This window comes from Diceros bicornis, chromosome 34 (genome assembly GCF_020826845.1).
Source record: "Diceros bicornis minor isolate mBicDic1 chromosome 34, mDicBic1.mat.cur, whole genome shotgun sequence".
NCBI classification, from domain to species: Eukaryota; Metazoa; Chordata; class Mammalia; order Perissodactyla; family Rhinocerotidae; genus Diceros; species Diceros bicornis.
The window spans coordinates 12,910,905-12,925,020 of NC_080773.1; the positions used below are offsets into that span (position 1 = coordinate 12,910,905).

General features: G+C 51.6%; 1 protein-coding gene across 1 annotated transcript; it reads left to right on the forward strand.

Moving 5' to 3' along the window:
• Positions 1–9,664: 9,664 nt before the first annotated feature.
• On the forward strand, positions 9,665–11,831 carry LOC131397848 (galectin-7-like). The gene is made up of 4 exons (XM_058530955.1): positions 9,665–9,690; positions 10,087–10,175; positions 10,891–11,092; positions 11,715–11,831. Exons 1-4 carry the CDS (start codon positions 9,676–9,678, stop codon positions 11,826–11,828), a joined length of 420 nt encoding a protein of 139 aa, XP_058386938.1. The 5' UTR covers positions 9,665–9,675; the 3' UTR covers positions 11,829–11,831.
• The last annotated feature ends 2,285 nt before the right edge of the window (positions 11,832–14,116 follow it).

Here is a 14,116-nt window from a genome sequence, read left to right on the forward strand (position 1 = left end):
TGACATTTTATTTTTGAAGTACAAAGGTTTTTTTTCAATTTTTACTTCCCCTCCCCAATTCAGCGGTTTCTAGTATCTTCACAAGGCTGTGAAACCATCACATCACCTCTTCTATGTTTAACCTTTTGAGGAGCCACCAAACTGTTTTCCAAAGTGGCTGCACCATTTGACATTCCTACCAGCGGTGTGTGAGGGTTCTAATTTCTCCACAGTCTCGCCAACACTTGTTATTTTCCAATTTTGATTATAACCATCCTGGTGTATTGAAATGGTATCTCATTGTGGTTTTGATTTTGATTCTCCTGATGACTGATGAGGTTCAGCAGCTTTTCATGTGCTTATTGGCCACTTGTATATCTTTTGTGGAGAAATGTCTCTTCAAATTCTTTGCCCATTTTTAATTATCTGTCATTTTATTGTTGACTTATATAGCACCAAACTTTTGACACCATGAGTTCTGATTTCACTCATAACTCTGTACTGAATTCTAAACCTTCCCAGGGTTAGAGACATTTATCCCCTATGTAAGTTAATTATATCTTCCCAAGTAATTTGGTAACTTCCCCCTGGAGGTTGGCCCACACAGCATCCACCTTATTCCCCTTCTGGTATGCCTTGTCGAACTGGAAAACTAAAAACTACATTTTCCAGACTCCTTTGTAGCTAGATTCACGTATGGCTGCGTTCTGCTAAATTGATTTTGCACCCCTGCGAAACTTAGAAGGTGGAACTGAGATGGTAGTTGTGGGGACAGAGATGAGCCCCGATGGCAAGTTTGGTGGTGGGGATGTTTGTGTTTCTAAAGCAGTGAGAGAAGCACTGGCAGCAGAGGTTTCTCTAGATCAATCTTCTGGCTTTGTAGCATTGAGGCTCGTTCCCTAGTCCTACTTAAAATTCTGTAGGTGGGTTCTGTTGCCTCCAATCAGGATCCCTGAAAGCCGCAATTTATGGTAGCAGAGGTGGTGTGATGCAAGCAGCAGAACTTAACATGTGAAATTAGTCAAATGGAAATAGAGGAGAGGCAGATATGAAGGACTCAGATATTGCAGAGTGGGAAACTGGCGACCCTTGTTATGTGGTGACAAAAATATTTAATCAAACTGTCACCTGCTGTAGGAGGAAAGGCAGATCATGAGCTGGTCCAGGCTGCAGCGTAAGGAAAAATGGTAGAGACACTTGACAATGATGAGATGTCGTCGCTCCTTCCACTCTTGGAAAAGTCCTCGGCAGAGGACTAGAGCCTGTGAAAAGAAACAGAAGGAATTAATAGATCTTTCCTAAGCAGGGGGTTCTCTCGCTGCACACTGCAAACTGGAATGGCCTGAGGGTCCTGTAACTTGCAGCCTTGAAGTGTTGAGAAAGTAAACTACTTCTACTCTCCAAACTGGAGCAGGTACTGCGATTCTTCTCTCGAGTCTTTTGGTTCCCAGAATGAGATGAAGGAGAATGTAGACAGTAAGGGATTCCTGTTCACGTATTTCCCTGGATAACTGGGGAGTGGGCAGGAGATAAGATGGTGGCAGTGAGCCTGTTTCAAATCCCTTAGCAGATAAGGACTGGGAGACCACAGCAAAAGCCAGATGAAGAGGGTTGCCTTCCACTGGAACCGATTATCTCAAATGGTCTCAAGGTAAGCACCAATAATTTCATGATCAGGAAGGATCAGCAGGTCATGGAGACCAGTAAAGAAAAAAACAAGACCATTCAGATCTATAAACTATTTCTAAGCAAGCTCATTGTGGAATCGTCTGGAAGCCTACTACGCTTTTGCAAGATGTGAACTACCAAAAATACCTCAAGTCTGGATGTCAATCCTTAAAAGCAAATTGTATTACCCTTTTGCAATCCCAGTCCAAGAATGGATTCAGGCAGCTCAAATCACTGGGTGAAAGATGATAAAAGACATAGTTTCAAAGTGGCATCCACAGATTCCTCACCAACTGCAAATGGGAAAAGGTACCTTTAAATGGAGAAATCTGGTGGTCGAGACCTTAACCCAACAATGAAAATTATCACAAAGAGTGACACAACCTGACATCATGTGCATCCTGATGTGAACGTAACCACGAGGACACAACCAGAAATTGGGACATTCTACATAACTACTGCTCTGGAGTTGTTTTTAAAAAATCAGTTTCATATAAACCAAAAAGGGTAAAGGACTGTTCCAGACGCAAAGACAATGACAAGACAACCAACCAAAACTTATTAACCTTTATTGGCTCCTGAATAAGTGATGACGGCCATGATATCGGTTCCCTTATGTTAAACCCAGCATATACGGGGTTAAAACCAAAAGCACTCATCTCCTTTCCCTGCTTCTCTAAGTTACACTCATATGTAAATATAGATTTTTTTAACCTTTGTATCCCTGAATTTCACAAGGCAAATGGAAGTAACAAATTGTTAAAGCGCATGTGGCCTCACACTGGGGCTCACACTGAAGTTCCGCTAGTTATGGGTCCTTTGAAGTTTTGTTACAGGGAAACTGATATCCAGAGAATATCAAGCTTCCCCAACTCCTTGGCTTCCTGATGCCGACATCCACCATTCATCACGGAGGCAGACAACTAAGGACACCCCCCCTACAATTCCCTTATCTCAGCCAAACGCAGGCTGGTGGGCGGGCACCGACCTACAAAGCCACAGCTCTCCCTTCCCTATTTAAAACCTTGTAAACTTTGTAATTATTAATTGGCAGCGGTTTCCTTCCTCTCCCCAGGGCCCACTTTCAGGTGGTGAGGGAAGATTGATCAATGGAGCCCTGGACCTCTTGCTGTAAATATTGATAACAGCTGGCCCCGTGCCAGAATGTCTGGGGCCCTTACAATATTACCGCCACCAAATGGTTACAGTCACATAGACAACACATTCTTTCCCATAGATTTTCCTTTAAAAACCCCAACTTCTAATGCTTCAGGAGGACAGTGGGCTTTGAGAGGCTGGTCTCTCACGTCCTCATTTGGCTAGCAAAATTAAAAATTACTCTTTCTTTTCCTCAACTCCTTGTCATTGTGTTCCCTGATACAGCTACAGTAACAAGGTCCTGGTTTTTTCGCAACATAAGGAGGTAAAAAAACATGGCTATATAAAATATTTTGGGCACCCAGCAATTCTACTTCTAGGTTTACAATAAAGAAAAATGAAAATGTGTTCATACAAAAAAATTGTACAGAGAATATACAGAGCAGTATTATTCATAATCGCCATGGGGTGGAAACAACCCAAATATCCATCAACTGATGAATGAATAAACAAAATGTATATTTGTACAATAGAATATTAATCAGCCATAAAAAGGAATGAAGTGCTGATCCATGCTACAACATGGAGAACCTTGAAAACATTATGCAAACATTATGCTAAGTGAAAGAAAAGGTCACATATTGTATGATTCCATTTATATGCAATGGCTAGAACAGGCAAATCCATGGAGACAGAAGTGGATTAAAGGTTTCCAGGGACTGGGGAGAGAATGAGGAGTGATTATTTATGGGTACAGGCTTTCTTTTCAGGGTGGTAAAAATGTTAAAATTACATAGTGGTGATGGTTGCAAAACATGATGAACATACCAAAACGTGCTGAATTGTACACTTTAAAAGAGTGTATTAATGGTATAAGAATAATATCTCAATGAGCTGTTATTAAAATGATGTTAATTTTGATGCATTAAGTATATGTAATGTTTTAAAGCACTCTGGCATATTAAAATAGCTAAATGAATAGCCTGGTGATTCCAACTTAAAGTATATAGTAATTGAGTAATGATTTAGACTTATGAATTTAATTTAAAAATATGATTCCTATTACATTAAAAACACTAGTGGAACATTTAAAAGTACTTAAGACTCACTATATTTTTATGTCACTTAAACATTTTGAAACAATTGCAAATTTACAGATTAGTAGCAAATATGGCACTTTGTAAGTTGTCAATAGGAAGCCCCATCACCCCTGACCACTCTGATAAGCATTTTCTGTAAATGGGGACACTGTCCGTATCAGGAATTCCACACTCAGCCCTCACTGCCATCTGATCTTCAGACGCCATCCGAGTTCCACCTGTTGTCCCATATTGTCCCCTGGGACAAAGGATCCAGTTCAGAGCCAGGTGATGGTTTGGTTGTCATGTCATCTTGGTTTCTGTCTCCTTCAGTCTGGAATGGCCCCTGAGTCTTCCTTTGTCTTTCAAAACCTTGACACCTTGGAAGGTCACGGGTTGATGTCTCCTTGTACTAGATTCAGGTTGTGCACTTCGGGGAGGAGATCTGCAGAAGTGACCCTGTGTGCACCCTACCCAGCTGCCCACGCCCTCCACGTGTCCCGATGCTGGAGATGCTGACTTGCATCACGTGATCAGTGGTTCCCTGCCAGGCTTCTCCACCACAAAGTTACCCTTTTGTCCCTTGTCATTCATAAGCATTTTGTGGGGAAGTGCTTGGAAATTATGCAAATATCCTGTTCTTCATCAAACCTTTATCATTTCATTATTCACAGCTGCTATAGACTGAATATTTGTGCCCCGCCCCAATGCCCATGTTGAAACCTAATCCCCAGTGGATTAGGAGGTGGGGCCTTTGGGAGGAGATGAGGTCATGAAGGTGGAGCCCTCATGAGTGGGGTGAGTGCTCTTATAAAGGGACCCCAAAGAGCTCCAGTGCCCCTTCAGCCACGTGGGGACATGATGAGAAGAGGGCCGTCTATGAACCAGGAATCGGGTTCTCACCAGACTCCTAATGTTCCAGCCCCTTGATCTTGGACTTCCCGGCCTCCAGAAGCATGAGAAATAAATTTCTATGGTTTATGAGCCAGCCAGTTGATGGCATCTTTGTTACAGCAGCCCTAACAGAGTAAGACTCATACCTTCCTATTTCATTCCTGGCGCTGTCATGGGGGACCCCACTTCCCAGATTCCCTGTGGGAGTCCTTCAGGCGAGCTCACCTAGCAGCCGTCCACCACGCCCAGCACCTTGTGAACACTCCCTTCTTCTCTGACACAGTAAGTTCTGCCCCGTCTTCTACTTTCCCAGTCCGAGCCTTGGAAACAGCCATTTCCACAAGAGTTCTTTAGCCCAGAGAGGTACAGTCCTAGGAACCAAGATCTGGGCACAGGGGTGCCCATTGCTATTCAGGTGTCTTTGCTCCCTGGCCCTCTCAGGGATGGAGGTAGGGGACACATGAGTACAGACGTGTCTATACATTGTAGGGCAGGCAAAATGCTACCACCACCCTCCCAGGATTTTTCAGCTGAGCCTGAGAGTGAAACTGATGTATCAAACAGACAGATTAATGGGAGAAATGCACACACATTTATATCAGTTTTACGTGGCACTGGAACCACCATAAGGAAATGAAGACTCAAAGCAATGGCTGACCCTACATGCTTTTATTCAGTTGAACGATAGAAGCAATTGTGGAAAAGTAACTAAACTAATATGTAGGAAGGCTAAAGGAAAATAAGAATTATTTTAACAAGGCCTCTTGGTACAGAATTCTCTAGGTCTCCACCCGATGATAAGAATGTTACTTTCCCTCTGGTACCGGGAAGGCATCGTTCACATGGAGATTTTATCTCCTGTTTTCAGGAAGAAAAGGGAGACGAGAACGTCCTTCACGCATCTGCTGTTTTGCAAGTGCCTTTAGCGCAAAATAATCCTTATGCCAAGGATTTTGGGGTGGCATGTTTGTCATCTACCAACATACAGACACACGGATTTACATCTATATTTATTTCTTTTATATGTATATAAAACTCATGTCTCATAGAAGGGCAAATACTGTATGATTCCATTCTTACAGGACCTGGAGTAGACAAACTGATAGGGACAGAAAGTGGAATGGTGGTGGCCAGGGGCTGGGGATGGGGGAATGAGGAGCTAGCGTTTAATAGGGACAGAGTTTCAGTTGGGGAAGGTGGAAAGTTCTGGAGAGGGATGGCGGCCATGGATGCACAACAATGAATGCACTTAGTGTCTGAACTGTACACTTAAAAAATGGTTAAAATGGTAAATACTATGTTATTTACCATTTTAACACAAAAACTTTTTTTTTAAAAAGAGACATCTGCTCCCCTGCAAATAAAACAACAAGAAACCCAGCTCAGGAAACCATTAGTTCACGCGGATGCCTCCAATTCCAACCCAACCTCACAGGGTCCACGGTCCTTTTCCCCTTTTCCGTATCTACACCTTCCTCCTATGAGAGTGAGAGGGGCTTCGTCCTCCATCGCTGACACCCACGCCCACTTCCGCCCCTGGACGTCCTCCCCGCCCCGCGGGCTCAGCACCTCTCAGGGGGCCCCACCCCTGCACAGACACCTCCTCCTGCTGGGGGCGGGGCTCCCCCGTGTCCTGCACCCTCCTGACCCCGGGGCCCTGAGGACCAGCCTCTGCTGAGCGCCCTCCTCACCTGCTCACTCTGTCCCCTGCTGGACTCAGCCACCCCCACCCCCGGGCAGAGCGGCGCCCCTCCACCCACTCAGACCCCCGTGGCCCCACCACCCCCAAAAGGGGCGCTTGCTCATCCGCCTGATGGCTGGAGGACCCCCTGGCTCAGCAAAGGAGGGGAAGGAGGGGAGAGGGGGAGGAGGAGAAAGAGCCAGGCCGTGTCTTTACAATTCAAGCACGGAAACGCACAAGGATGACTTACGGCTCAGAGTTTACTGGAAAATGGGAATACTTACAACTTAATACACGCTGACATCTCACATGCAGCTTAAAATATTGGGAAGAGGGTTTAATGCTCCCAGTTCATCAATGGAACCAAATATGACAGAAAATGCTGCCCCTTTGCAATGACTGGATTGGCACCATCTCCTATATTTATACATACAGCTGTAAGGTTCCAATGGACTTCACAGCCTACAAAAAAAGTCAGATTTTTAAACATGTCATTTTCCTCCTTGGAATGCTCGTTTACAAAACCAAGGGGCCTCCGAATTATCTTCACTCTGCACAGAATACAACCCAAAGTCACCAAGAAGCTGGCATTGACCAAGCCTGAGATTTCAGTTCCTACAACCACGGTGGGCGCAATTAGTTGCTTTTCAGTTGAATTATTTCCTGAAGGAAGACAAAAATCAGCCAACTCAGCCTGCCGGCCATCCCTCTTCTTGATTTTCATGGCAAATGAACTTTGTGGCTCTGAAATGCTGGGGGATGACTGGTTTCCTGGGGCAGGTGGAGGAGGGCTGGCTGTGTCCGGGGCTCGAGGAGACTTGATGGGGGTGGTGAGTGCACAGCTGTGTGTGTTTGTCAAAACTCATCCAAGTAGCCTGTTAAAATCTGCACAATTTATGAATGTGAAATGTGGCTCGAAAACAAGAAGAATAATGGGAAATAAATACGTTCACTAATTAGTAGGAAATGTAAGAAAAATGCTCCTGAAAAAATTATTCCAGGACTGATAAAAGGATAATCACCACAAATGAATAAGGATCCATCAAGGGTGAGCATGTGTGGGTGAAATGAACCTATAATTAAACTGGTAATAGACTGAATGCGAACATTTGGCCAAACACCAAAGTCGAGTGTGGACTTGCAGGTTGGCAGCACGTGAAGAAATATCCAGCCACAGTGAAGAAATCAGGGAAAGATGAGTCATGGGGATGCAGCAGTGATCCACAGAATGAGGCCTGAAGCAGTGACAGCCTTCTCTGTGAGAGGAACGGAGGCCATCATCCTAGGAAACTCCCCACCCCCCGGGGCTCTCGGTGTTATAACCTCAGACTCACTGTCCTCTCTATTTCAAGTCCCAACGACGACGAGCCCTTGGCACTCAGACCCGACCTCCAGCCCAGGCCCTGGCCCCTTCCTTGCTGTGTGGCTTTGGCTGAGAAGCTGCCCCTCCCTGAGCCTCAGTTTTCTCCTCTGCAATATGGGCATGTTTGCATCCCCCACCTCAATGCAGCTGCCCGGCCTCCCTCTCCGAGGCCCTTGCTCCCTGAACTGCGTCACCGCCAGGGGAGCCTCATGTGTGGGGGATGTGGAGAGAGTCTGGGAGGCCCCGGGGGTGGTGGGGCGGTAGATCAGGTTCTGAGTCTGGTGTTTCCGTCCAAACTTTCCATTCCCAACCAGCCCCTGCCCCAGGCCTCTGCCCTCTGTGGGGTGGGCAGAAATAGGGGTGTGGGAGGCAGGAGGGGGAAGTGGGGAGCAGGGCGGTGAGGCTGCTAGGAGGGGATTCTGTTCAGACCCCCCACCCTCCCACCTCCCTGCCTTCCAGAACCATCTTTCAGCATGCTCCCTCTGACCCCACCCTTCCTGGCCTGGACTTGTCTTCTGGAGTCTTGGGCTCTGGGCGCTGGAAATGGGCCTGGGAGGAGGATTCCCCTTTGTTCTCTTCCTCAGTCTGGGTGGGGGGTGGTCCTAGGACACCCTCTACTCCACCCCCGTGTCCTGAACACCAGGTGGGAGAGGAGCAGTTCTAGGAGGTGGGACGAGAGAGAAACAGGAACACGTGATGGACAGAGTCAGAGACAGGGGGAGATGGAGACAGAGGGAGAGACTAGGGCATTCACAGAGAGGGGATAAACAGAGAGAAACTTCCAGAGATGAAGAGAGAGAGAGTCACAGTCTCCAGGCTATTGCACAGCTGTGCGCTTTGGGAAAGTTGCTTCCCCTTTCTGAGCCTTGGTTTCCCCGTCTGTAAAATGGGGGTGCTAGATGCCCCTCCCTCACGGCCCGTATGGAGCATATGTGATCTCTGGCATATCCTAGGCAGACCCAGAGGCTCCATAACCGGCGGCTGTTGCTATTTCCTATCCTTCTCTCGCCCGTATTTCCTGAGCGCTAACCATGTGCAGGCGCTGCTCTCAGCGCCAGGAGACGGCGGGGACAGCAGGCACAAATCCTGCCCCTTGGAGGCCCCTTCTCTGTTATGACTGCTGTTGCCGTGGTTATTCTATGACAGAAGCATAAACCGGAATTTCTGGGGAGACACCTCCTCAGCTCCAGGCAGCAGGGCCACACCTGGGAGGGGGTCCGGAGCTGCAGCCCCCAGCGTGGCCTCTCAGACCCACGTTTTCCAGGATCAAATGGGCACAAGAGTCTATTCTCTCTGCCGGGCAGCGGGAAGGAGGGCTGGTGCAGGGGGCTCAGCGAGCCTCCTCTGCTGCTGCTGTTGTTGTTGTTATTATTATTATTATTATTATTATTTTTGCTGGGAAAGATTCGCTCTGAGCTAACATCTGTTGCCAATCTTCCTCTCTCTCTCTTTTTTTTTTTTATCTCCCCAAAGCCCCAGGACATAGTTGTATATTTTAGTTGTAAGTTCTTCTAGTTTTTCTGTGTGAGCCACTGCCACAGCATGGCTACTGACGGACGGGTGGTGTGGTTCCGCGCCTGGGACTCAAACCCGGGCTGCTGAAGCATAGCACGCCAAACTTTAACCACTAGGCCATCAGGGCTGGCTCTGTCATTATTAGCATTAACTGTCCCCATCATTTTTAGGTCAAAGGATCAGGCAGTCTGCCTGGGAGCCCTCAGTGAGGGGCAGGGGTCAGAGGCCCCAGAAAGAGGCTGCGGGGCCAGCCTGGCCCCCGGGGTGGGGTCTGTGCCAGGTGTGGGCGGTGGGTGTGGACGGGGGGAGGTGAGTCAGCAGGGCCAGCCACACCCTGCTTTTACTTAAGGCCCCAGCAGCCATACTGCCACCACGTTGCCTGTGCCACTGTCCCAGCCATGGCAGGGAGCTCTGTGAGTGCCTCGGGGACTGGTGCCTAGGGGGTCTTGGGCCCCAGGCTGCACCCGAATGGGGGAGGGGCTGGGGCCTGCTGAGGTCTCCTGTCTCAAGGGAGAAAGGGGTGCTGGGTGTGCTGTGAAGTGCGGGTGGTGGCTTCTGGGTTGTGCAGACCCGTCCCCAGGCTCCCATCTCCTCTTGGTGCCTTCCTCTGGGTTCCCCTCTGGAGAATTTTCTGTGGATTCTTTGTGTCTCTCTCTGCAGCTCTCTCCCTGTCTCGAGCTCTCTCTCCTCGCTGTGCCCTTCTCCCTGATTCTGCTGCTCTGGGTCCTGTTCGTGGCCCCCTGGGGCTGACCCATCAGTCTCCCTCCTCTGTCTCCCTGTTCGATGCACCCCCGGCCCCTTCCCCGCAGGACGTGCACCACAAGACCCCGCTGCCCGAGGGCATCCGAGTCGGCACCGTGATGAGGATTCGTGGTGTTGTCCCCAACAACGCCAACCGGTGAGACGCCGGGTCCCAGTAGGAAGGGGTGGGTGGTCTCCAGGCTCAGGTGACCCCAAGTCCAGAGGTCAGGGCCCTGGAGCGACCTTTGCCCACCAGGGTCTTAGAATCCCCAGGCCATTTCTGGCCTTCTGGAATCTGATGTCTTCCCTTTTTGCTCCCCGACTGTGGAGCTGGGGTCCCGACGTCTCCTGACGAGTCTGGGGCTCCAGGGCCATCTCAGGGCCCCTAGTCCTACGGCTTCCAGTCTGCGTCCCAGGAACTCTGGAGGCACGCCCTGCGACCTGGAGGGGCCCTGGCATCTGGGAGGCCTGGGCCATCAACCCTGTGACTTCCTGGGTCCGGGAACTCCAGGCTTCCTGGGAATCTGGGGGTCTGGAAATATTGGGTCCCTGGTATTGTTCCTAGCCCCCTGGGAACTGGGGGTGCCCTGGGAATCGGGGCACCCTGGCCATCGGCACCACGAGTCCATGGCAACTCCCAGACTCCAGAAATGAGGGGACCCAGGCCATAGCATCGTGGTCCCCTTGCAGGCCCCCAACAAGATTTTGGACGCCCTGGTATCAGGGCTCCCTGGCCACCAGTCCCCAAGCCCTCTGGTGGTGTGTGACATTCTCAGGCCCCTGTAAATCTGGGTGTGCTCTGGCAATGGCGAGTCCTGTCCACTGGCCGCTGATGTCCATCCAACACCCCCTCTACCCCCACCACCTACCAGGTTCTTTGTGAACCTGCTGTGCAGCGAGGGGCAGGATGCTGAGTACGCCCTGCATTTCAACCCCCGGCTGAACGAGTCCACAGTGGTCTTCAACACCCTGGAGCGGGGTGCCTGGGGCCCAGAGGAGCGGGGCAGTGGCATTCCCTTCCAGCGTGGGCAGCCCTTCGAGGTGCTCCTCATCGCCACGGAAGACGGATTCAAGGTGTGTCTCTCCCTCAGGGGTGGGCGCCAAGACCCAGGTTCCTCTGCAGTTGGAGGAAGGTCCTTGATGGAGGTGGCCAAGGCTGGGCAGGTGTCCCCAGGCCCTCTCCCTCCCCTGGCACAAACCCACTAGTGTCAGAGGGCAGGTGTGTGGCAGGAGCGGGACCAGCGAGCAAGAGCCAAGTGCCCAGAGGGTGGGTGTCCCGGCAGGGAGGCGTGGCCCACACTTCTATCCCGACCCCACTCCCTGTGGTTGGTGCTGAGCTCAGGGCTCTGCGGCGGGGGCGAGGCTGGGCTGGGAGACGGGCCCAGACACAAGTCCCTGCGAGGGCTGGTCGCCGCAGACCCTCCACCACCAGGCCGTTCCCTACTTGCAATCTGCGCGTCAGGGGTGGGGCCGTGGACGCCGTAATCGGGGACTCACAGCCCCGCCGACCCTTCAAATGCCCCCTGTGCAACAGTAAGCTCACTTATCCTCCGACACGGTTAGACTGGACACCAGCCCCCTCTTCCCATGGGGCCTGGGCCCCGGCGGGCTCCGAGTGGCCCAGGTGACACAGCGTGGCGCGGGGTCGGGACTGAGCCGCAGTGCCTCCGATCCTGAAGCCCCGATCCCCCCGCAGGCGGTGGTCGGGGACTCGGAATACCACCACTTCCGCTACCGCATCCCGCCGGCGCGCGCGCGCCTGCTGGAGGTGGGCGGGGACCTGCAGCTGGAGTCGGTGAAGATCTTCTGAGCGCCCGGGGCGGGGGCGGGGGGGGATGCGGTCCCGGGGCCTCGGGTGGCAAATAAAGTCTGAGCCCCTTCCTCTGTCTGCGTCTCCTTCACTTGACGAGGAAAGCAGGTTCAGAGAGGTGAAGACACTGACTAAGGGGCACACAGCGACCCCGTGGCCGAGGCGGGATCCGGAACTGGATCTCCGAGGGCCATTTCTGTCCGCGAGGCCTTAGGAGGGTCGCGAAATGGTAGGGGTGGGACTTTGGCTCGTCTTCACGCCGCAGTTTGCACAGCAGGCTGGGGCCATGCCGCAGGGGTGATGTGATGGGGTCTGCAGGCGGCTCACGCCCTCCCTTGGTGGCCCCTCCGCGGATCTGTGGACCTCGGTTCCCCTGCAAACAGGGGAACGAGTGCGCCCCCGCCCGGTCCCGTGGAGACCCCCTCCCCGCGGCGATGGTGCCGGAACCGTCTCGGGCTCCTGCGCCCCTGCCCCCTTCTCCCCTCTCCCCCTCCCCCGGCCTCTCGGCGGGAGGCGGCCGCGCGGGGAGGCGCTGGGAAGCGGGTGGGGCGTCGCCGGCCTCCCCGCCCGCCCCCGAGTCGGGACAGGTCCCCGCTGGTTCGCGCCCCGGGGCAGACGCGCACCGGAGCCGCAGCTGGCCCGCGGAGGGGACGGGGACGCGAGGGGCCGGGCTCCCGGGTCCCACACTCTGCCACCTCCGCTCCCCCGACGGCCGAGCCCCCGCCCACCGGAGATTCTGGAGCGGGCGCGCACACCCAGAGGCCCAGTTCACACCTCACTGCCAGGCAGTGATTTTCTGGTCGGGGGGCAGTAGGGTCGCAGGGTCGCCACTTCATTGCGGTCGGCTGGGCGGAGCCGGGACCACGCGCGCCTCCCCAAGCCCCGCACCCTCCGCGAGGGGCCTGCAGAGGCCTCATTTCTCCGCTGTGGGATGGAGCCACGGCAGGGGTCAGCGATCCAACCCCGCACGGTGTGTTCGGGTCCCGGTCTCGGGAAAGTTCGGGGCCTCGCCCCTGGCGGGACATGCCCATGCCCCTCCTCTGGGCCGCTGCAGACTTTGCATCTGCACAAAGGGAGGCGCAGTGAGCTCGGGCCGGGTCCCCACTTAACCTAAGCAGAATCCAGGGCGGTGGGAAGACCGGGCCCTGTCGGGAGACTGAGCCTTTTCAGGACCCATTTTTCTGTCCCTTGAGACTCTTGGGCTGAAGCCACCCCACCTCGTGCCCTACCCTTGAGAGTGTATCTCTGGGTGGGCCGTGGAATGAGGGGTCCCCTCTCCCAGTAGAGGACCCCGGAAAGTCTGAATTCCCCTGGTCCCCAGCACTCATTTTTGCATTACTTAGTTTTCATCTTTATTTGCCTGTGTCAAGTACCATAAATATTTTTTTAAACTTTTTTACAAGATAGCATATACATAGGGTACAAATTTCAAAAGTATACAGTGCAAAGTACAGTCACGGGCACAGCTGGTGTAGGTGGTTGGGGTCGTCGGGTTAGGCGGTAATGATCCCTCCATCTTCATTTCCTGATTTTCACTGTGGCCGTACAGCGGACATGCAAGAGACTGTTCTCATTCGAGAAAATACGCAATAAAGTATTTGAAGGTCGTGGGGAACCATGTTGACAACTTTTTCTCAGGTGGGTGTAGGAAAAACTGTTTGTACTGTACTTGTAACTTTTTGTATGTCTGCCATTTCAAAATAAAAAAATGTACATACTTATATATGCAAAAGAAAGTCCTCCCTTATGAGAGTAAACTGCTGTTACCCGTGTCTTCATTTCTTGTCTATCTTTCCAAAAATCTCTATGCAGTTCTAAACACAGGCATATGCGGGGTTTTCCCCCTCCTTGCATAAACGGTAACATCCTCCACCCACCAACCTCGTTTTGTCACCTACCAGTATATATGTGTCCAGGTTCATTCACTTCACTGGCTGCCCAGTGCCCCACGGTAAGAAGTAACACAACGAACGTCACTTGAGCCCTCCTTGGTGTCTGTTGGTGTCACATCATCCACTACATCCAAACAATGCTGCCCGAGTGTCCTTGGACCCACGTCAGCCAAGAGCTTTTCATAATCTCCGTTCTGATTATAAAATGTAAGCATGCTTATTCCAGAATTTTTTTTTTTTCTTTGCTGAGGAAGATTCGCCCCTAGCTAACATCTGTGCCAATCTTCCTCTATTTTGTATGTGGGTCGCTGCCACAGCATGGCTGACGGGTGATGTAGGTCCACACCCAGGGCCCAAACTCAGGTCTGAAGCAGAGCACTCCGAATTTAGCAACTA